We start from the raw sequence: 21,917 nt of genomic DNA on the forward strand, positions 1-21,917 counted from the left end.
TGTTAGCAAAGAACCGTTTCCAATCACACAACTATGACCGAAAATCCACTTCTCCCTGACTTCGTTTTCTGTTCCATCTGCCTCCCACTTGCCTTCTGGCCCTTCAGTGGCCAGATTCTTCTAGCATCCCCTGCTCCAACCCCTCCTGCTCACACTGTCTTTCAGACTTGCGGGACGGAGGCTTTAGAGGCTATGCGGGGGGCTCTGGATTGGTCTTTTTTTAAAGATTTTATTTATTTATTTTGGAGATAGGGAGCAGGAGGAGCAGAGGGAAAGGGACAAATAGACTTCACGCTGAGTGCGGAGCCCGATGTGGGGCTCAATCCCACAACCCTGAGATCACGACCTGAGCCAAAACCAAGAGTTGGCTGCTTAACTGAATGAGCCACCCAGGTACCCCTGGATTTGTCTTTAGGCTCCAATATTTCATCTCTCCAAGTAATACCCAGACTTTTTGTTGAATAAGGATAGCTTGTACTTGCATTGCATTTACAATAAGCCAGTAAGCACTGTTCCAAATGCTTCACGTATATTAAGTTATTTCATCCTCACAGCACCCCAGTGGAGAAGATCATAATAATACCCATTTAACAGATGAGAAAACTGAGGCAGAGAGAAGTTAGTTAACTTGTGCAGGATCTTTCTGAGATTTCAAGTCAGTCAGGCTTCAGGGTCCATACCTTTAATCATCACACTAGGGAGAGACTAGAGAAATGTTTAAGTCAGATTGCATCGAGTTTCTAGAAATACACCGTTCTGGACGTTATCTTACAAAGATATTATTTTTCAATGATACCCTGTTTTCCAGAAGACTCTCCAAATCCAGAACAAGACTTGGACAAGCTGGGGGGTAAGTCCCCACCTCCTCCTCCCCCGCCCCCTCGGCGGAGCTACCTGCCAGGATCAGGGCTCACCACCACGAGGTCCGGCGACGTGGTCTACACCAGCAGGAAGGAGAACACCACCGCTAAGGTCTGATGGGTTAAGCGCTGGTAAACTGGTCTCTGGATTCAAATGATACCCTTAGACAAGGTTCTCTCTATTCTCCTTTAGAACACAACAAGTAGTAAGGCAGAGAAGGAGAGAATTGACTAAGCTACATCACAGGAAGGCCCCACAGATGGGAAAATGTCAGCTGGTGTTATTGGACTAGACTCAGCGCTACGAGCTTTATCCTTACTTGACTTCTAGCTGCAACAATGTAAAATGCAAATCACAAGCTACTTCCCCAGCAAGGCGGCATAAGATTGAAAATGAGGGGTGAAGAGGAAGCCAAAGAAAGACCATCTTACAAAGCTAAGTGAGATTAGCTAACATAGGTGTGAGAGTCTGCACAGAAAGATGCTCAATGAGCTTCAGCTTCCACTTCACTTGGCAAGTTCTGTCTTTTGTGCTAAATGTGAAATACAATTTCTGAGGATATGTAGCATGGGCAGGCCTTTCTTAAAGGCACCGAATGTTGAGTAGTTACAGTTTTATTAAAAATCTTCAATCTATTCACCAAAATGACAGCTTGTACAAACAAAAAACCCAAACTAAATGCAAGGGGATATTGTAGTCTTTGAACTCGATTTGAAGAGTTAGGAAGCCAATGCACCAGACAGTAAGGGAACATGTGTTCTCATGATCTGGCCCTCTTTTCACCAGCACCTGCAGGGGTTAAGCCAGTATCTGTGATTTGAATCTTCCACAGGCAAGCAGTGAAGATGCTGTACCAAGCCCCCAGGCCAGAGCCACAAAATGTCCAGAGGAGCCTGCTTCTGCCTGGACCCCATCCCCACCATCAGTCACTACCTCCTCCTCAAAGGATGAGGAGGAAGAAGAGGAAGGAGACAAAATAATGGCAGAACTCCAGGTACGTGGATGAGGTGACTTGACTATGGCTCCTTGCCTTCATATCTAGGACTCTCTGGCTGTGTCTGTCACAGATGCATTAGCTAGAGAGGGTTGGCCAGGAGCCTTTGGACTTAGGCCCCAAAAGCTGCATCTTCTGGCCTTGGCTTCCACTTTTCCAAGATGGCGCTGAACTAGGCTCTCAGGGTACCTCATGACATGTGTAAGGAATGATCATTTCACAAAACAGCTCGGGAAGTTTATACAGAAGATCAACTGCAAGTTTTCCTAGCTCTGGCTGAGAGGATTTGCTTTCCTTGCTTTTAATCTTAATACTCGGCTTCATTTCACAAGCAATTAAGACAGGGATCAGAAATACCAGCCATTGTCTTGTCTTCATAAGGACTGACTAAGGCCCACTTCAGGTGGGGTCCCATCCTTTGGTTTTAATACTCGAATGGCTGCCCTTAGGCCTTCTGCTCTCCATACCAGGCTCCCATTCGGTGTCAGTGTCATCTTTTCAAATATTCTGACAAGTTGAACGATTCCCATTTTCTTTGGCCTGTTTGAGAAATGATACTTTATGTATTAGTTTTGGATTTTTATTTTTTAACTAATTGACAGAGTCCATCCATAGGATTAAGGATGGGGTACAGAAACTAGACTCAAAGCTTATCCCACATTCAAATCATGGCTGTGAATCTACCTTGGTTGTACGTTCTAAGAACTTTTCGAACCAGAGACATATGCACAATTCCCAGACTAAAGTCTGTTCGTAGAATATTTCACTTTGACCCATACTTATTGTAGGATTTTTCCCCCCCCTTTGGATGGTCAGATGGTCAGACCACAACCACATGGGGCTCCAAAACATGTTGCCTGTTCACCAGTGTACTCATGGTTTTGTGAAGGTCCCACAGATCCGCATTCTTCACGTGGAGTAGAGAGACTTGCAAACCATGTCATTTCTACCACGGCAGTTCTGTTTTGCCTTCCTTCGTGGTAACTGCCAAAATTGGGCTGTTTGGATTCACAGGGCTGCTGGGTTGATTTATGAATATGGGTGAGCCCTTCCGAGCCTCACTAAAACTCCCAAACTGGCCTGGGACATCCTTCCCACCAATCAGCTTGCAGACAGCTGTTCCGAATGGTTAGAGAGTGTCATTCGTAAGAACCGTAGATTGCTAAGGTTAGGGACGCATGCAACAGTTGAGAGCGTGGAGGTGTCCGTCACTCAGTGATCCAGTGAGGACCCCCTGGCTGAGGACACTGGCAATGACAAGCCTGCTGGTTGTTGGGGGATCGGGCCTTGTCCAAAGATGTGGAGGCAGGTTCTGGGACCATTCATTGTAGCATCTGCCCCAAAGTGTGGTAAGAATTGATCATGGCCCAGTTTGGTTCAAATGGATGACAAAGCACTAGATGATTTTAAATCTGCGCAAGGTGAGCAGTCACTACTAATCCAAGAAGCAGAGACTTTAGGCTCGTGAATAATCCTGCACTAGCCCCCAATCAGAAGTCATCTATTTGTTCCAGCTTCTTAGAGCTCTTGGCTTGAGAACATTTCCCTCCACTGAGGCCTACATACCGCGGATGCTTTCTTTGACTGAAAGTTTTCAGAGGCTGGAGTATTTGGCTCCTTGTTGTAGTATTGGTGGTTAGGTAATACTGGTGAATAAAGTGCTCTAAGCCTAACTTAGCCAAAGCCAGGCAGCTCTCCTGCGGGCGGCAGGGACCCAACCTGCTGCCTCAGAAGGTCAGCCTCAGGCTCTGGACTTCGATGTCCCGAGGCAGGACAAGGAGCAGGTGCAACCTCCAGAATGAAACTGTGGGGCACCTGCCTGCTCCAGGGTACCAGGCATCAGAAGAGGCCACAGGCTCCCAAGTCCAGGGTCTGACAGCCCAGTGGAGATGGCAAGTGGCTTTAGTGGGCATCCCCAGGGCTAGCAAGGACTGGGGTGTCTGAGGGACTGCAAGGGGGAGCCAGCGCTTCAGGCACGGGGAGTGAGTGGAGTAGGGGGAGAGCAGGCCGGCAAGGCCCCAGGCATCAGCTTCATTCGTATTTTAGGACCCGTCCTGAAATGGTCAACTTGGTGCGGGCATGGGTTATTCTTTCTGCCTACAGAGTTTTTCCAAAGGAGCATACTTGACATTAAGAAAATATGACGCAATTATTTGGGATTTTTTTCGTTTAAATAACTGGTCTTTAGTCCCAGGTGCGCATTCGAATTATCTGGGGGAGTGTTTTAAAAAAGAAAAAAGGGCCTCTGAATGAATTCTGAATGAATTATTCTCTGGGTGATGCCTGGGTAACAGAATTGTTTTTTAACAAGGTGACATGTAGTTGAGTTGAGAACCACTGATTTCAAGAAGCTGGACACTGGAGTCCTTCATCTTTCTTGCTTTCACGATCGTATTGTCCCTCCCACTCTCTGCCCCAGAGACACAGTCTATGCTTTCTGTCCGTCTGAGAACTGGCCTCCCTCACCCCATGTTCACGTGAGCCGGCGTGGGTTCCTAGAACCAAACCTGATAGTTTTCAGGGACAGGGCTAGAGGCTCGGGTAACCCCGAGGCTGCTCAGAATCCCCCCGGGTGCTAAAGGGCATCATCACTTTATTCTAATGCACTTCAGAACCCCTCAGAGGATGGGAGTCCCTTACTACCGCAGACAGTGAATTGGTAAGGATTACTTTTGTTGTACGATTGAGAGGTTTGCAGTATCTTGTGCCCTTTTTCCTCTGACCTCAAGAAAGCTGGTTAAAAAAAAGAAGAAGAAAAGAAAGAAAATGACCGAGAAAAAAGAAAGATAGCTTCTTGTCTTAATTCATTTACATATTCAACATTTTTTAAAGGTCAAAGCAAGAAGCCCTACTACATGTAAATCAGGTTCTGGAAGAAAGGGCATTCCTTTCAAGGCTTCTGTCCATTAATCCTGCCGGGCACACATAGGAAGCCTTTGCCCCTGGCTCAGCATTCAGCTTTGCTGCCTGAGGCCCAAATGCGGAGCCCGTTTCGCAGACGCTGCCTCCCTGGCCCCGTGTGACCTGCATGCAGGCCTGGGCTCAGGTCTCCGTGTCTCTGGACTCTGCCTCTTCCCTCCTTCCTCCTCCCTGCACCTGGATCCCCGTTAACCTCAGTATTTTAATCCCTCAGGCATTCCAGAAGTGTTCCTTTATGGATGTAAATTCAAACAGTCATGCCGAGCAGTGCCGGGCTGACAGTCACGTTAAAGACACTAGGCCGGGGGCCACGGTCCCACCCAAGGAGAAGAAGGTAACGTGGTGGTGACACATTTGCCACCCAGGCCGATGGTCCTTCTTTCCTTGTGCTGACACTAACACCACTCCTGCGTTTGTCCTTCTATGCCCTCTCTTTTTTTCTCTCGCCTTTTTTTTTTTTTAAACTAATGGAGACACAGCCTTAGGTTTAATCAGAGATTAATCAGTGACCTCAGTGTTCCTGCGCACAGCACGCAATAGTCTGTGCAGCATTTTAGGCATTATCTTCCCAAACCGAAGAGTATACGTAACGCCTTGCAAGATTTTTCTAGAACTCCAGGAAAAAAATAGAAACATCGATCGAGTGTGTAGCACTTTTTCTAAGTTTTAACAGGTCTTCTAGGTCCAACACACCTACATCAGAAGTAGCTGCAAACCTTGGATTCTGGGAAGAAAACACACGGCAGAGCTGTAAGCCTGCCACCATCCACAGGTGTGTCCTCATGGGAACTTACACATATGTATTTGCACACATGTTCGAGAATGCCAGACAGAATTTTTGTTAAGTACTACACATTCTCAGACTATACCTTGCAAGACAGTAAGTCCAGTCTGGGTTTAGTGCTAATATACATTGTGGCATCCTAATGGCTTCAAGACAGATGTCCAGGCTCTGCAACAAAATTTGCTGTCGTTACCTAAGTACTTTAGGGAAAGGACGTTGGCCTGATTGTCTGAATGTCAACTCTTTAAGTCGCATCTAGATTTTTGGATATAGAGCCATCTTATCTGAAGGAAGCCTCTGTTTACACACCAGGATTGAAAGCTTATCATGACCAACTCAAGTCCTAGCATTTTTCGCCAGGAACGTTTATTTCAGAAATCGAAGGTTCTAGCATCCCCTAGATAAAGTCAAACAAATCAGCCACCGTGTAGCCTACTAGCGACACCAGGTGGCGACCTCAGTCCCTGTATAAGAAAGCTCAGTGATGGGAGATCGAGGCTCCCAAGTCAGGGGCTGTTCTAACATAATCCTTCAAGAGAGACAGTCCTGGGGCTTATAGCTCCCAGCCGTGACGCTCTGCCAGGGAGGCCGGGCTCCTGCTCCCTGTCTCACAGCCATCGCAAGGCCTCCTGCAAACTACGTCTGCCACATACCTGACATATAAAACTGTTACAGGCCGGGTGAGGGGAATTTCTGTGCACCAGCAGAGGTTACGAGACTATTATTGATAAATCTTTCTCATGAAGAAAATCTCCTGTTCATTTGGATTGAACCCATGACACCATATTGGAAATATATTGCTCTTTCAGTCTGTGGGATTGCCCTACGTGGCCTTATTAAAACCAGCTCATGAAAGGCCCCCAGAGACCCTGGTCACAGGGCATGCCTGGGCTAATGGGACTGTTTCTGGCCAAAACGCTGCCTGGGAACAGGGAAGTTCTGGAAGATCCCTCTAGAGACAATCATTGTCTCGTAGAATTTTGCTAATTGGCGAAAAGGTTGCATGAGATTTCTTGCCCTGCAATTAGAAAGCCATATCCTTCTGGTTTCATTCATCTCAGTCGAGTTCATCAGATAAGCAGGTCTGTAGTAAGAGCCTTGTAGGGACGTTAGTGCTTATTGTAGATCATTATACTCAGTAGATTGACCTATTTCATAATAACCATGAGTATCGGACTGGTACCCAAATTTGTATCATTATTAACCTCTCCGTGGTCTATTCATCTACTCTTCTATAAGTCAAATATTTCTTTAAAATTTTCTCCTATCGTCATGAAGCGCTAGCCTAGTACTGCACTTGTATGCAGTTTTCCTCTAACTATGTCTCTGATGATTTTCGTTTATTGCCCATATGCATTTTGAGCCTGCTACACAGTTATCTGAACAATCCAAATCTAAGGGCCTATAAGCAGATATTAAGAGGCTTACTTACCTTTTACACAGAGTCTTGACCATCTGAGAGCATATCTAAGATGTCATTGTGAGATTACATGACATTTGTGACCAAGCTACCCTGGATAAAGTTAATACACCTGCTTTGATACACTCATTCTTTTTTCTAGCCCAGTGACAAAAATGACAGGTCATGTGAAACCTACCCTTGTGACATCTTTATCTTAGTGGCTTTCATCGGAGTATGCCTGCTACTACATCCGTTTTAAAATACGTATGTTCCTGGGTGACATTTGAAATACTTAACAATGGATGTGGTGTGGGCTGGGACCGATCAGAACAGAGGCCAACACATGTCAATTCCTTGTCCGTTCCATGGCTAACTTCTCACCCGAGTCCTAGCAGGGTATGCTAGCTCCACGTTTGGGCGCAAGACCTCATTTATTCTTCTTCAGACCTTTTTACTGGATGTGTTAGTTGTTTAATAACCCAAGTTTAAAATCCCACATTAGACCTGACATTGTTCAAGCACACCAGCTGAATCGTTGCACATATTTGGAGGCCTTACCGGGAGGAGGGCAAGTTAAAGAGGAAGGTGTTGGGTAGCTAACGTACCTTGTATCCTGTACGACGTTTCCATGTGATTAATACTGACTCTGTTGTTTGTGTGTTACTCCTTGAAGGTGTATGGATGCTCTTTCCATTTGTAACAGGGTGGTGGGATTGCTCGGGGTTGACTTTGGCGGGGCCTGGTTATTGTGCTTTGTTATGGTGTCGTTGCTTTAACCAAACAACTTCCTTGGGATTGTGTTCCATCTATCACCGCCTCTTCCTCTCGGGCTTCAGCAACAAGAAGAGAAGGCAGCAGTGCCTGGGAAACGATGAGACACGGCTAGTGTTAGTATCACGGCAGGGCCCGAGGGGACAGACACACACGTGCCGGAAAAGGCCACGCTGCCTGGTCAAGCACTGTCCACACCCGGCCCTCACCGCTGGCTTCTCACGCCCTGAATCTTGGTGAGAGCCTCAGAAATGGACCTTCGCTCCATGTCGGAGGATTTAGAGACTAAAAGCTGAATTACGATGTCACGACCATCATTTTAGTCTCACGTGTCTGCTTTGGAAATGTTTAGACATTTTGGCAACATTACCATTCTGAATTTGGATTTGATGATCGCCTTGGGTATTGTTAGTTTGAAGGCTGTTGTGACACGTTACGTGGCGAGTCCGAGTAAAAAACTGCAAGTCCCTTTTCAGTCTGTCCTTTGACCGGGGAATAATTATGGGGTATTTTTTCATCTCCAAGTACCACACCCAACAAATGCAGAGTCCTTATAGGACAATTTCCATAAGAGAAGCAGAGATAGTACTGAAAGACCTAGCTGGAAGGGACGTGAAAAATCTCCTGGTCTAGTTCCTCGGTTTATAAGCAAGAAAACTGACGCCCAGAAAAGTGAAGGTAACACAGTTAAGTGGCAGGTCTGGATTAGAGTGAGAATCTTCTGCCTGCCGAGATACTGTGCTTTCGACAGCGCCACACCCCTCTTCCCGTGTTAGATTCTGCTAGGCTCACAATCAGATGCTGGAAAGAGAACGTGTTGATACAGAATCGGTCCCTTTATTCTCTTAACTGCTCCCTCACAGAATTCGAAATACTTAAAACACTTTGCTAATTGAGATTTTCGTCTTGTGCAAACACAGGGCATTTTTGGAAGTTGGAGAACAAAGCAACCCAAGGTAAACAGAGCTATATAGGTTTTGGACTAGTGTGTAACAAATGTGCTTGGCCCGCATGGTTTGGAAGTATTAAATTAAAGGAACAATTTAGTGATAGTCCACCTTGGGGGGATGTGGTTTTGTGGAGTAACATGTCCTACACTATTCTACCAGAATTTGGAATTTTTCCAAGAAGACGTACGGAAATCTGATGTTGAATATGAAAATGGCCCCCAAATGGAATCCCGAAAGGTGAGTTTAGCAGATCTGTGTTCCAAATGATACCGTGCAGATTAATTACCTTCTCTTGCAGATCCATTTCTGATTAATGTGTGTGGTTTCCCTCCTCCGTTGTCCCTCTCAGGTTACTGCAGGGGCTCTAGCACCTCTTGACCATCCTAAGTGGGAAATAGCAATGGGGAATGGTATTTCTGATGCATCAAGAACCTTAGAGTACAAAACAGACATCCAAAAGAAGGAAAATTCCATATCCAACAAGAGTTTATTTAGAGACAGTAGAAACTATTCCCAGAAAAATGTGTCTAAGGTGAACTCCAGCTACCCTGGCACTAGTCCGTCGGAAGTTGAAATAAACAAAGGACCTAAGAGCTCAGGACCGCAGCACCCTATATCTGACACTGAGCATCAGAAGATGAATTATGGAAAGACAAAGGAGATGATGAGTCTAGAAGGACCGGAAAATACAGATAGGTGTGACCTTCCCTCTCCCTCTAGGTCAACTGAATTGAGCCCGTGTGATGTGAAAACTCAAGATCAAGAGGTTCCCATGACAGAGTTCGGCCAGGTCGTTCTGAGACCCAAGGGGGCACGGCATGTGAACGTGAACCTCAGCGAGGACGGGGAGTCGACCCCAAGTTCTCCCACTGAGGAAAATGCGACCCCCGACAACATTGCCTTCATGATTACCAAAACCGCGGTCCAGGTTCTCTCCAGTGGGGAGGTCCGAGACATAGTGAGCAAAAAGGGGGAAGATGTACAGACGGTTAATATTGATGCCAAAAAAGAGACAACTTCCAGACAAGGAGGAACTGAAAACGAAGAGCCAGTCGTGTGCCTGGACAAGAAACCAGTTATCATCATCTTTGACGAGCCCATGGACATCCGGTCCGCGTATAAGAGACTTTCGACCATATTCGAGGAGTGCGATGAGGAATTAGAGAGAATGATGACAGAGGAAAAGATAGAGGAGGAGGAAGAAGAGGAAAACGGAGACCCAGGGGTCCAGAACAATACTTCCCGAAAGTTCCCCGAGGAGATGGCCTCCGGCAGCCCCGGACCGGCATGGCAGGCTGACCGTGAGTTACAGCCACACTGCCCGTCGGCCAAGGCTGACACATCAGGAGGACAGGAAATGAATAAAAGGGAGTGGGGCAAGTTCAGCCAAGCAGATTCTCCAAGTTCAGAAAGCAAGGGCGACGGGACAGATGACCAGTTTGAAAACCCCAAGAAGAAGTTTAAGTTCAAATTCCCTAAAAAGCAGCTGGCAGCTCTCACTCAGGCGATTCGCACAGGAACCAAAACGGGGAAGAAGACTTTGCAGGTGGTGGTCTACGAGGAGGAGGAGGAGGACGGCACCTTGAAGCAGCACAAGGAAGCCAAGCGATTTGAAATAACTAGGTCTCAACCTGAAGACACCCCCAAAAGCATGCTTAGGAGACCAGAGCCACCCGGTCCAGAGAGCCCAGCTCTGATTTCCAGAACTGATGAAATTAGGAAAAATACCTACAGGACGCTGGACAGCCTGGAGCAAACTATCAAACAGCTTGAAACCACCATCAGTGAAATGAGTCCAAAAGCTCTGGTGGACGCTTCATGCTCTCCCAACAGAGATTCTGTTGCAAGCTCACCCCACATAGCCCCAGAGGCCTCTCCCCGCTCCCTGCTAGTTCTGGATGAAGCTCCCACTGCCCCAGAGCCCCCCTCGTCCGTACCTTCGGCTTCACGTAAGGTATCTTGGTCTGATGGAAAGTGAAAAGACCCAGCTGCTTTCTTACATCTGCCATAATCACCATTAGCAGCAGGTGTCTTGTGATTGACTTGCTTCCTTTCAGGTGGCTCATTGTGTTTTGTTTTTTGTTTTGTTTTGTTTTTGTCTGTTCGCCACGATCCCTTTCTCTCACACTTTCTCCCTCACCTTCAAAACAACAACTAGGTGTCTAACAGCTAATCAATCCTCTTTTTTACCTCTGTTGCTGATTGGTGTTGGGTAAACGCAAGGACGCTGGGCCGGTCATTTGCTGTTGAAATGATTGCTCTGATACTCACATTAAAATCCGTTTGATCAGTAGTGGAGCAGTTTATTCTGTTTGATTCTTCAAATTAACCCCAGTGGTGTCTCCTGATGTCCGTCTCCTAGATCTGTCCTGCATGTAGGGCTGTGGCTTCTCACGTTGACCTTCTCTGCACACGGCGGGAGATCCTCGGCGATAACCCACTCATGTGCTTCTCCTTCTCTTCCCCCATGCTGCTCCTTCCCCCAGGGCTCCGCTGGGACCCCGCAGACGAGCAGGATGCCAGTCCCCATGAGCTCCAAGAGCAGACCCGGAAGCCTGGACAAGCCTGGCAAGCCGTCCAAACTGCAGGATCCCCGCCAATATCGTCAGGTAGTTTTACCTTAAACCCAATTTTGGATGGACGCTATTGCAGTTAAGAAGCAAGTCGCTGACTTAGTTTATACCAAATCTTGTGTTTTCTTTGTAAGATATGGTTTACATAGACATCTGGGATCTGGGGCATGAAGAAAGTCTAAAAAAACCTTTGTTAAACTTTCCACCACGCTTTTGCATGCTCACAATAAAACATCTTTCACTTTGTGACTCCAAAGTTTAACTGTTAACGCAAGGTGCCAGGCCCATTGGCTTTTCTTTGGTGAAGGGAGTGGTTCATCAGAACCCCTTGGGAAACCGAGACAGACCTGTCCTTGAGCTGCCCTGAAAGTCACCAGTACTAACGGATATGCTGACTGCATTGCATTCGAGGCACATTAACTGTCCATCACGATGCCCCAGCCCCACCCCCACCCCCGTAACCACCCAGACGCATGGCCAGCCTAGCACCCGGGAACGGGGAGTGGGATGATGTGCCTGTTCTCACCGACGACACCTGTTCTTCCTTTTTCTCCCTCTTCTGCACATCCTGCGCTCTGTACTTTGGGGGTTTCTGCCAGGTCCAGTACAGCACAACGGGACTTAGCTCAGGCCTTGAACTGGTTCGGTTTGGTTTGGTCTCTGTGATTTAATGATTCTCAGAAGGGCTGTGTTGCCAGACCCTGTGGATCGATCGTGTTACCAGCTCTCTGACAAACTGTCTCCCGCCATCTTTATTCACAGGCTAATGGAAGTGCTAAGAAAGCTGGTGGGGACTGTAAGCCTACTTTCCCCTCCTTACCTGCTTCTAAGATTCCAGCCCTTTCTCCCAGCTCTGGGAAAAGCAGTTCTCTGCCCTCTGCTAGTGGCGACAGCTCTAACTTGCCTATTCCACCTACTACTAAACCATCGGTTACTTCTAACCCTCTCAGCCCCCAGACAGGACGATCCGCCCCCTCTGCCTCCCTCATCCCCTCTGTCTCTAATGGCTCCTTAAAGTTTCAGAGCCTCACTCATGCAGGTAAAGGCCACCATCTCTCATTCTCGCTGCAGACTCAAAACGGCCGAGCAGCCCCTCCCTCCTCCTCCTCCTCCTCCTCCCCACCCTCCCCCGCCTCCCCCACGTCACTGAATCAAGGTGCCAAGAGCATCAGGACCATCCATACACCCGGCCTCACCAGCTACAAGGCACAGAATGGAAGTTCAAGCAAAGCCACCCCATCCACAGCAAAGGAAACCTCTTAAAGGCCAAATCCTGTTAGGCACAAGTCGGAGTTACATTAAAAAAAAAAAAAAAATCTTTTTTTTTTTTTCAACAGTCTTCAACAACTGTTTTCACAAGAGAATGTATCATATTGCTGTACTGTTTGAGGCTTAATGCTAAGTATGTGCTAAATACTGGATGAATAGATTTCAGTAAAGCTCGTTTGTTTTTTGTTTTTTTTTTTTTTACTTTGTTGCTGTTGTAATTACACAGTGTTTACTGTCTATATTCGATACCTGTTACATGAAGTAAGCATGTGTTACAAAAAGAGTGGCTGGCAGGAAAGAAGGGTGAGTGTGAGACTGTGGGGGGCGGGGAGATGTATTCAGCATGTAAAACATGTATGATTCCAGAATTTTAGTATGTTTTGTACAAAAATATTTTTCATTACGGAGACTAGACGTGAACAGAGAAATACACAAGTGTGACTATACAAATTGTAAAACAGATACTATAATATTTCCTTTTATTTTAGTGTTATTTAGCTTTATTACAGATTTCTATTTTTGTCAAAACTTCATGGTTCCTTTCGAGATCCTTTTTGCCAAAAACATTTTGATACTATAGCATTGTACGTGTGAAAGTAGTATGCTAGACAATATGCCCGTGAACTTCTGCACAAGCCAACCCAGAGGCGCGTGTAGAAGGCAGTTTATCAATCCCGTTGCACTGCCATGAAAATTAGGTATGATGATTTGCAGCCCAGGCAAGCGAGCTTTCTTTACTTTTCTTTCGTTCTCTTTTTTCTCTTCCTTTCCTTTTTTTTTTTTTTTTTTTTTCTTTTTTAACATATTGGGATTCTCTAGTTGCTTTCTTTGCAGTATCAAACCCCTTCCTTTGTTTTCGGAGACCTGGCAACCCACACTATTGCATTGTGGATTTTAACACGTACACTTCTGTACGGTTCTGTCAACTGATCAACTTTTGTACATATATAAATAGACATCAGAAATACTGGATGTGACAGCACAGAGTAGTTTTCCCACACCAAAGTTAATTTTTATGCATGCTTTAAAACTCTATCTCGGGATGGGCAGAAATGGGGACTCCCCGTACGTTTTTAAAAAGCAACGAGTTTGCACAGCTGGAGTGTTTTTTGTAAATAAATGTATTTGTATAACACAGTCATGTAATATACAGAACTATAAGCAGAGACTTTGCAAAACTAAATAAAGGGCTGCATGCTTATTATTTTTTTTGTACCTTGTCCCTCGAACTACTTCCTAGTCAGAGAACAAATGTAACTATCGCCGAGTTAAATGGTTTGGGTTTTGAGGACATTGTCGGTGACGTGTAACCGGACACGAGCTGGGTTTCTGAGTCATGATGAGTTCCTGATAAATGCATTGCCAGCGTGGTGCCTTCTGGTGTAACCTGTTGACTCTCGTCTCTGCGGCTTACCCACGGCTTGCCTACCACAAAGCAAACCTGGGGACAAAGCTTTCACCCTCATTGGCCAGAGGGGCTCATATTACTTTCTCTTTTTTAATTTCCAGTAGAAGTAAAGTAGAAATAAACCATCTTTGTCACTATCTTCTTTTGGAGTTCTCAATTCTAAAAAATATCGTTGGTGTAGAGAGACCCATGCGAGCCAACATGACACTCTTATGTATTCATTTGAAAAATGGGAAGAACAGTTAGTGCAAATAACACCAAAATTATGAATCACAAACAAGAACAGTCTCAGGGAGCTGCCTATTGTTTTTTGCCTCCAAAATATTTAACTTGGTTTGATGTAAAGGGTAAATTATTATTACTTCAGCACCTGGTTGTTAGTGATCCTCAGCTTCAAGTGTACAGAGCTGGGATGCCTTCATCAGGAATAGTATATTCTGTCTCTACTCCTATTAACTGTAATCACAGGTCTCAGGGAGGGCTCGGGAAAGTCGTCATCTTAGAGTTTTTAGGCCTAAAATGTTGCAACACCTCAATCATGTCCCATCACAACTCAACAACTATGTGAAAATACATACAGCAACCAGCTGACTCGTACCAGTTTATTTGCTCCTCTGTATGGACAAGCTGAGAACTCTTTGTAAGCAGCTAACCACAGGTGGGGGCTCCCATCCTCAGTTTGCCCTCAGACTTCCCAGAGTGCTGGCAAGGCTAGACCGGGGATGGCCAATTGCAGCCGACATCATGAAGGATGGGGCATGTACCCCGGGGAAGGAACGACTCAACACAGCTCAGGCATAACCCTGAGACCCAGCAAAGTGCCGCCTGCCTCCTCAGGACCTTGGAGGGAAACTGAGTCCGGGTGTATGCGGGCTGCCTCTGACAACACGTAACGGAAAGGCACCTTGGTTCCTTTAACAGCTAAAATGGGTGGTGCTAGATAGGAGCTGCTAGGTTTTCAGATTTTGTTCAACCACTATTAGACTCTCACTACATTATCTTTGAAGCTCATCATTCAACTAACAGATTGTTGCCTCTGAAAAAAATACTCTTAGAAATAAACCATAGGGGCTTATCAGATTCATCCAACAATCCATCAGCCCATGCTGTGTGCTGGTTGTGCAGCCTTGGGCATGCCTCAGTTTCTCATCTGTGAATGGAGAATAATAACAGAACCTACCTCATAGGATTGTTGAGAAGATTAAATTCGATGTGTAGAAAATTCTTAAGACAGAGCCTGACGGGCGCCTGGGTGGCTCAGACGGCTAAGCGTTCGACTCTTGATCTTGGTTCAGGTCATGATCTCAGGGTCATGGGATTGAACCCCTCATCCAGCTCCACATTGGGTGTGGAGTGTGCTTAAGATTCTCTCTCTCCCTCCGAAAAAAAAATAATAATAATAAATATTTTTAAAAATTAAGAAAAAAAAGCCTGACACAGATGCACACTCGATAAAGGTTAGGACTGTTGTCCTTACCACTGCTACACTGATAACTGCACACTGTTCCTGCTCTTAAAAGGCTTCCGTCTAGTTGTGGAGGGGATGGCACAGACATGGGCAGGCGGAGAAGTCAGACAGGTGAACCTAACGGTGGGCAGCAGGAGTCCAGAGGAGAGGTGGTTCGCCCAGGTGATGGCATTTGGCCCTCCCTGGTACAATACAGAACTTTTAATAGTCCTGCAGCATTAAAGAGACTGCTTTTCTTTCAATGCTACCTGTGACTCCGACTCTTTCCAAAGAAAAACAAAAGATTGACACAGTCTTGGAACAAAGCCAAGGTCCTAGAATCATGGCTACGAAAGAGTGGTCCTTTTGCGAGGTTGCGTTTTCAGGATTGGGAGAAGGTGTACCCCCAAATCACCCCAGCCAGACTCCCCAAATGGTGGGAGGAGTTGATGATGTCCATCCCTGAGCTGAGTACCAGGGGCAAGACCCGTGAAGAAAAGTAGACACGTCCTCTGGGCTCCCAAAGCGGCTTTGGCCATGCCTGTCCCCAGTCTGCTTCCCGAGTGCCCCACTCTGTAATTCAAACTAACTTCTTCCCCTCTCCATGGCTCTGAAAATGCGAAAGCATCTGAGAGCAACCGAGAAGCTTTTTTGGAGGGAGTGGAGGAATGCGGACTGCTTCAACCAAAAATTCCAGAGGTCATTTTGCAGAAGCAAGCAGGTGACATTGTTGGGGAAACACACCCCGGGCCACAGGCAACAGTGAGCTCTGATCTGTGCTCCTGAGAAGATAATGTCCCAAAGAAAGAAACTGGTCATGTGAGCACTTTTGAGGAGGGAACCCCAGATCTGCCAGGGCTCACGGCCATCTCGCTTGAAACAAAAGCTCATCCTGATGACCTGGAGGTTAGAAGGTCAAGTCATGCTCAACACACTGCACAGAGAAGGCGGGGGAGCTTACAGTGCATTCCTAGACTTACACAAAATGCTTAATTTGTTTAATTGCCTAGCACTGATGGGGAAGTCCTTGGTCCTCGCGCCTGTGGACACATCAACAATAACTGCCATCTGCTGCCTATTATAGGCCAGGTTATGCTAAGGGGTTTTACACATATCGCCTTTTAATCCTCACAAAAACCTTGTGGAAAAATTACTGCCATTATCTCTTCCCGGTCGTGCTGTAGAGAACGGGCTGAGTAAGAGAGAGAAGGAACAGGGCGTGCGTCTGGGATGAGGCGGAGGTAGAGACACCTGGCCGTTCCGCTTGGGATCGGGGACCCTCAGGGTGTCTCTGAAAGGACTTGCCGAGCAGTTTTTCATTCCTGGACCAAACGATAGAGCATCTTTAAAAAAAAAAAAAAAAAACTCGTTCATTGAGGCGTCATGACAAATTTTGGCTGCCTCACCTTCAAAAATGGGCAGGTAGAGAAGCACTCAGCTTAGGGGGTTAATATTCTCATCCAGCGTCACTTGGAAGGCAGGTGACGCTGGGTCGTTACCTGGGATGACCAATTTCTTTTTCCCTAAGCAGGTGGACGAAAACCCGAAGGCACCAGGGCCAGACGGCAGGGAAATCAACCCACCTGCCAGAAAGGCCCCGCCCCGACCACGCCCACTCAAAACCGCGTCCCTGCCCCGCCTACACTCCGCTAGGCCACGCCTCTCCCTCGCCCTCAGTCCTCTGCCCAGAACCTGGTTGCTACAGCACCTTCTCCACTCAGTCCCGGGCCGAAAGGGCTCCCAAGCGCCCCTCAAAGGCACTTCTAGGAGTTTTATTTCCCGACACATCCCAGGCACCAGGCACGGGACTTGGCGAGTGGGCAGTTCAGCCCCTCAGAGAGTCTTTGAAATGCGACGATGAGGGTCTCAGTCTTATCGGATCCTGTGCTCCCTTTTAAATTACAAATGCTTTGTAGGAAATAAAATTCATGTTGATACATCCTACCTACTCACGTAGTTCCAAAAACTAAGCAAAACAATCTAGTGCCCTACTGGTTATATAACGAAGCCATCACGCGGCCACACGCATGAGCAGAACACAGCAACAGATGCATTTGCTTCATTTGGAGACTCAAACCCAAGAACACTTTGTTAATGTGACTTCTCCCCCAGAGAGTGAACGACTCTGTTTGAAGCTTCAAAGCAAATTCTCCCTCATTTTACACCTTCTTGGAAAATTTTTTGCATATTTTGAGAATGCCCAAAAGCTTATTTGTAAAGCAGAATTGGCCTGTAGGCTCAGATCATTGTAAATAGGTTCTTCACTCACATGAATGTTTGGTGGGACGTCACCAAGTTCTGCTGGAGGGGACAGTTCCTGGCCGACCACGGCAGCCACACCCACGCCACGCCTCATCACTGGGACAACTTCCAAGCTCTCCACAAATAACCTACACTTGCCTCCAAAGGGCGGAACTTCTTTGGCTGAGAACCACTGGGCATAGAGTAAGGAACACACACTTCATTGCTGAAAAAGTCCGGGCAAACCCCAAGGGTGGTAAAGATCCAGCCGTGAAGTTCCAGCCCAGTGAGCCCTTCTCCACAAGATGGCAACACTTAGGGGACACACTCGGGGCTCGGGTCCACTTGAATGGCCTGCCATTTCTGGAACTTGTTCCCGAAACCTCTAGCCATATTCACATTTATGCTCTCTCCATTCATGCCTGGAAGAGCAAGTGATTAACAACAGAAGAAACCCAACCTCTAAGCATTTGTGAGGAGGAAAGGGGCAGGAAATCTTAAGAAGATGGGTGGAAATGGATTTCTCTCTTCTAAATGTTGAAGCTCTGGGATTAGCAAGGTGCTGAGTCATTTAGAACCAGAACTCTGCCTTGCCACAGACACCATCTCCTCCCCCACCTCACGTTAAGGGGGGGGGGGGCAGGGAAACAGTCTGATGGCCAGTGGGATACACCCTAGCAGCAGAAGAACCTAAGAAAGCCTGATCTTGCATTTGGGATAAACTCTCCTCGTGTTCCAGGTTCGCAAACTTGGCTGCCCCCTGTGATCACAAGGCTGGGACCCGGGTCCCACCCAGAGAGAGTCTAAATCAGGGAGGACAGAGGCTCTGTCTGTGCAGGGGATTATTATCAAACCTTTCCAGGCGATTCTAATGGGAAGCCAGGGCTGAGAACCTGGGTCTCACACTAGAAAGCAGCGGCCCCAGAAGTAATGAGAAGATGTTGTCTCTTAAAAATAAAAGGTGACTATTACCCCAAGATAGCAGATTCAAACTTGGAAAGTATTTTAATTTTTTTTTTTTCAAACTTTCCAACTGTTTAAATTAGAAAGTCACCAGTACTAACCAGTTCACTACTGGACACCGTCTTTCCCTCCCAACCGACAGTGTGGCTCGGTGGATCTAGAGCTTTGCTCGTGTTTTGACCCTTCCAGTGCTGCCGGGTTTCCCAACACTGGCTGCACTTAGGGTTTGTTTGCTGGTAGCCAACAATTTGAGTATTCAAGTGCCTTTGGAGTGGAAATCATTTAAGGATCTGACACTGTACCTCCTCCCTTAGCCTCTGGAGATGCCCGGAGTCCCCACAATGGTTCCTAATAGTTGGTTAAATGAGACATTTCAAGTGCCCTTGTTACAGAGGTCCCACCTGATGGTGAATTCCAATTTAGTGATGTGTTTCAAATGGTGCATCTAGGTCTCCGTTTGCAATATTATGAACGTATAATATAAGCAAAAAGAAAAGCAAAAAAAAGTGCAGAACCACTCTTTTTGGGGAGGAGACCCGTGGGAGGGTGACCCACGTAGGTATGAAAACTATTTGAGTGATATGGGATCTGAGGACAGGGCGGAGAGTTCAGAAGCCCACGGTGAGCAGACGAGGACCAAGCAGGAGAAGCCTATCTCCGACTTCCACCTCGGTCCAGTGAGAAGGTCAGAGGGTGGGGTGTAGGCTCCCAGATTCAGGTTAGAAATGTAGGCGGAGGGACGCCTGGGTGGTTCAGTCGTTAAGCGTCTGCCTTCCACTCAGGTCATGATCCTGGGGTCCTGGGATCAAGCCCCGCATCAGGCTCCCTGCTCGGCAGGAAGCCTGCTTCTCCCTCTCCCACTCCCTCCGCTTGTGATCCCTCTCTCGCTGTGTTTTTCTCTGTCAAATAAATAAATAAAATCTTTAAAAAAAAATAAAGAAATAAAGAAATGTAGGCAGAGCTAGGCCCACGCCAAGAGGGCTTCTCCCCTCCAAGAGCCCCTAGTCCGTCCCTGAAGGGTGGCCCAGCGCCTTAGCCCAGCTCCCGGCCCCCAGTTTCTCTCTTTCTTTCAGAGAAGACCTTCTGCAGGGCCCCATCTTGGTTGTCACCCCCCACCCCTCCAAGCCCACCGGCTTCCACTCCCTTTCCTGGGGGTCTTTCCCCGGCTGATCTAGTGTTCATCGGACTGCACTCCCCAGGGCCAGAGTCTGGGGCCTCAGCGCCTCTTGCCTCCACATCCCTGGTCTCCTCTAACACAGAAAGGGCCTCCCAGGCAGGGTCCCTGTTCTCTCCGAAGCAGAGGGCCCTGTCTACCTCCTGTACCTTGAGAAGTGTTTTCTGCCCCAACGTCTGGAGAAAACCAAAGCAAGAGGGTATATTTTACTCATAAGAAAGAGTTCACTAGGGGCGCCTGGGTGGCTCAGTCGTTAAGCGTCTGCCTTCGGCTCAGGTCATGATCTCAGGGTCCTGGGATCGAGCCCCGCATCGGGCTCCCTGCTCCGCGGGAAGCCTGCTTCTCCCTCTCCCACTCCCCCTGCTTGTGTTCCCTCTCTCGCTGCATCTCTCTCTGTCAAATAAATAAATAAAGTTTAAAAAAAAAAAAAAAAAAGAAGAGTTCACTAACCTGGATGTGGAGTCAGGGAAGGAGACTTCCAGGAATAAATAGATCATTGTACGGTGATTGCAATCAGACGTTCTTCATTTCCACAGAGGACTAGAATCACACAGTGGAAGGGCTTTGCCAGATCTGACACACTTTCCACATTGTTTGGAGAAAGAATGTTCTTTCAGAGAGTGACTCCAGAGGAAGAGGCCATGCCCTCCTCTGCCCTTCTGCAGGGCCCCTCTCCGGGAAGCCTGGATCAGGGCTCCTGCTAGGAGCACCCTCTTCTTCATTGCATTTAGGGGAGTCAGAATTATACGGTGGTGTGAGCGGTCAGCACAATCAGTAAGTACAGGGATTAATGTCTGTGCGAACACACGGAGGGGCCCAGCGCTGGACCTGCTAAAACCCACGAAGGACCATGCTCCTCTGTGGAGACACAGCCTGGTGGAGAGGGAATGGGAAGCTCATGCTGGTCCTACCGTTCATGTCACCTGGAGCGAGGATGTAGTAGTCCCGGAGTCTGCAGGGTCTTAGCAAACTACTGTTCACCTGCTGCCACCTGGTGGCCATGTCTGGAACTTCCTCTAAGGGACTGACGAGAGCTCTGCTTCTCACCCCATCTCTCCACCTCTTCATGTCTTGGCCACGGTTTTAGAAATGCACAACCCACCAGCAGCGTGCAGCCGTGGCCCCGGCGGGAAGTGTGAGGTAGGTGGCATTTGTCCTCATCGCAGAGTCTCTCCGAACCACTAACGACCTCTCATTGCTCCTCTTTGGGGGGAAAGTGATGGTCCCCTAAGGAACGAGAAAATTCACTCTCCCTTCCTAGTACTGCAGGGGGAGAGGAAGAGGGCAGCGGGGACGCAAAGAGCCCAGCATCCAGGGGCCGGCTCCCAAGCCTCGCAGGGCAGGACCCGTGGACTGAAAGTGGGTGCCCCCCACTGTTCAGAGGTTGAAGCCTGAACCCCCCCATGTGAGGGTGGGAGAGAATGAAGTCAGATGAGGTCATGAGGGTGAGGCCCCCAAATGCACACCAAATGTATCCCTGTTACATTTCCGCCTGTTCGCCTTCACAGATCGTTCCAGGTACATTTAGATAAAATCCAAATTCTTTAGGGGGGCCCATAGGGCTCTGCTGAGCGGCCCCTGACAACACCTCCTACACCCCCCCAAAAGGACACGTTTTGCCCCGTGGGGGAAAGCAAAGACAGCCTCTGTGGATCAGTCACTCCCAGCTTGGTAACTCTTATCGTGAGAATGGCGGGGGAGGTGCGGGAATGTCCCTCCGTAACAAGGGCTCACGCGCTACCAAAAAAAGGTGGACAAATTCCGCCCTGACATCGTTTCGAAGTGCCGCTGTCAGCCCTTGGCCCGTCCAGGCCCTCCGATGTCCGCGCTCACGGTGTGAAAGCCAGGACCCCTCGGCGCCTGCGGTGTCCCCGTCCCGGCCAGGTGGCCTCCAACGGCGGGGGAAAGAAGAGGGGCGACGTTAACCGTGGGGCGTGGAAACCTCACAGGCCGGGGGGAGGCCCGGCACATGCGCGCTGGAGAAGCTCCCCCGAGAGGCCGAGCGCGGAGGTAACGAGGGGCCGCGCTACCTGGACGGTCCACCAGGTGGCACTGCGCCCTCTGCCGGGCTCTCCCGGCGGCCTGGGGTCGAAGCGCGAGGGTCTTAACTGGAACCTCCGGCCTCCCTCACCAGCCCGGGGTGGGATGTGACCTGCCCTTC

General features: G+C 47.9%; 1 protein-coding gene and 1 long non-coding RNA gene across 13 annotated transcripts in view; one reads left to right on the forward strand and one right to left on the reverse strand.

The window, feature by feature from the left end:
• The window catches only part of KIAA1217 (KIAA1217 ortholog), a 719,758-nt gene extending 705,690 nt beyond the window's left edge, over positions 1 to 14,068 (forward strand). For 3 of the 12 annotated variants that reach the window (XM_078075245.1, XM_036072686.2, XM_036072687.2), the window contains 7 exons: positions 809 to 972; positions 1,694 to 1,855; positions 4,989 to 5,108; positions 8,841 to 8,918; positions 9,031 to 10,635; positions 11,168 to 11,290; positions 12,017 to 14,068. In XM_078075245.1, the coding sequence (XP_077931371.1) occupies positions 809 to 972; positions 1,694 to 1,855; positions 4,989 to 5,108; positions 8,841 to 8,918; positions 9,031 to 10,635; positions 11,168 to 11,290; positions 12,017 to 12,517 (2,753 nt within the window). In that variant the 3' untranslated portion in view covers positions 12,518 to 14,068. Of the gene's footprint in view, positions 1 to 808; positions 973 to 1,693; positions 1,856 to 4,988; positions 5,109 to 8,840; positions 8,919 to 9,030; positions 10,636 to 11,167 lie in introns of all 12 variants that reach the window. The other 9 variants (XM_078075247.1, XM_036072697.2, XM_078075248.1 and 6 more) reach the window with 7 other exon arrangements.
• Positions 7,683 to 21,695, reverse strand: LOC118523231 (uncharacterized). Its single transcript, XR_004910998.2, has 3 exons — positions 20,207 to 21,695; positions 15,112 to 15,308; positions 7,683 to 7,821 (listed from the first exon to the last, which is right to left on the reverse strand). It is a non-coding gene; the product is annotated as an uncharacterized LOC118523231 (long non-coding RNA).
• Between the last annotated feature and the right edge of the window lie 222 nt (positions 21,696 to 21,917).

Source organism: Halichoerus grypus, chromosome 6 (genome assembly GCF_964656455.1).
Source record: "Halichoerus grypus chromosome 6, mHalGry1.hap1.1, whole genome shotgun sequence".
Taxonomy (NCBI): Eukaryota; Metazoa; Chordata; class Mammalia; order Carnivora; family Phocidae; genus Halichoerus; species Halichoerus grypus.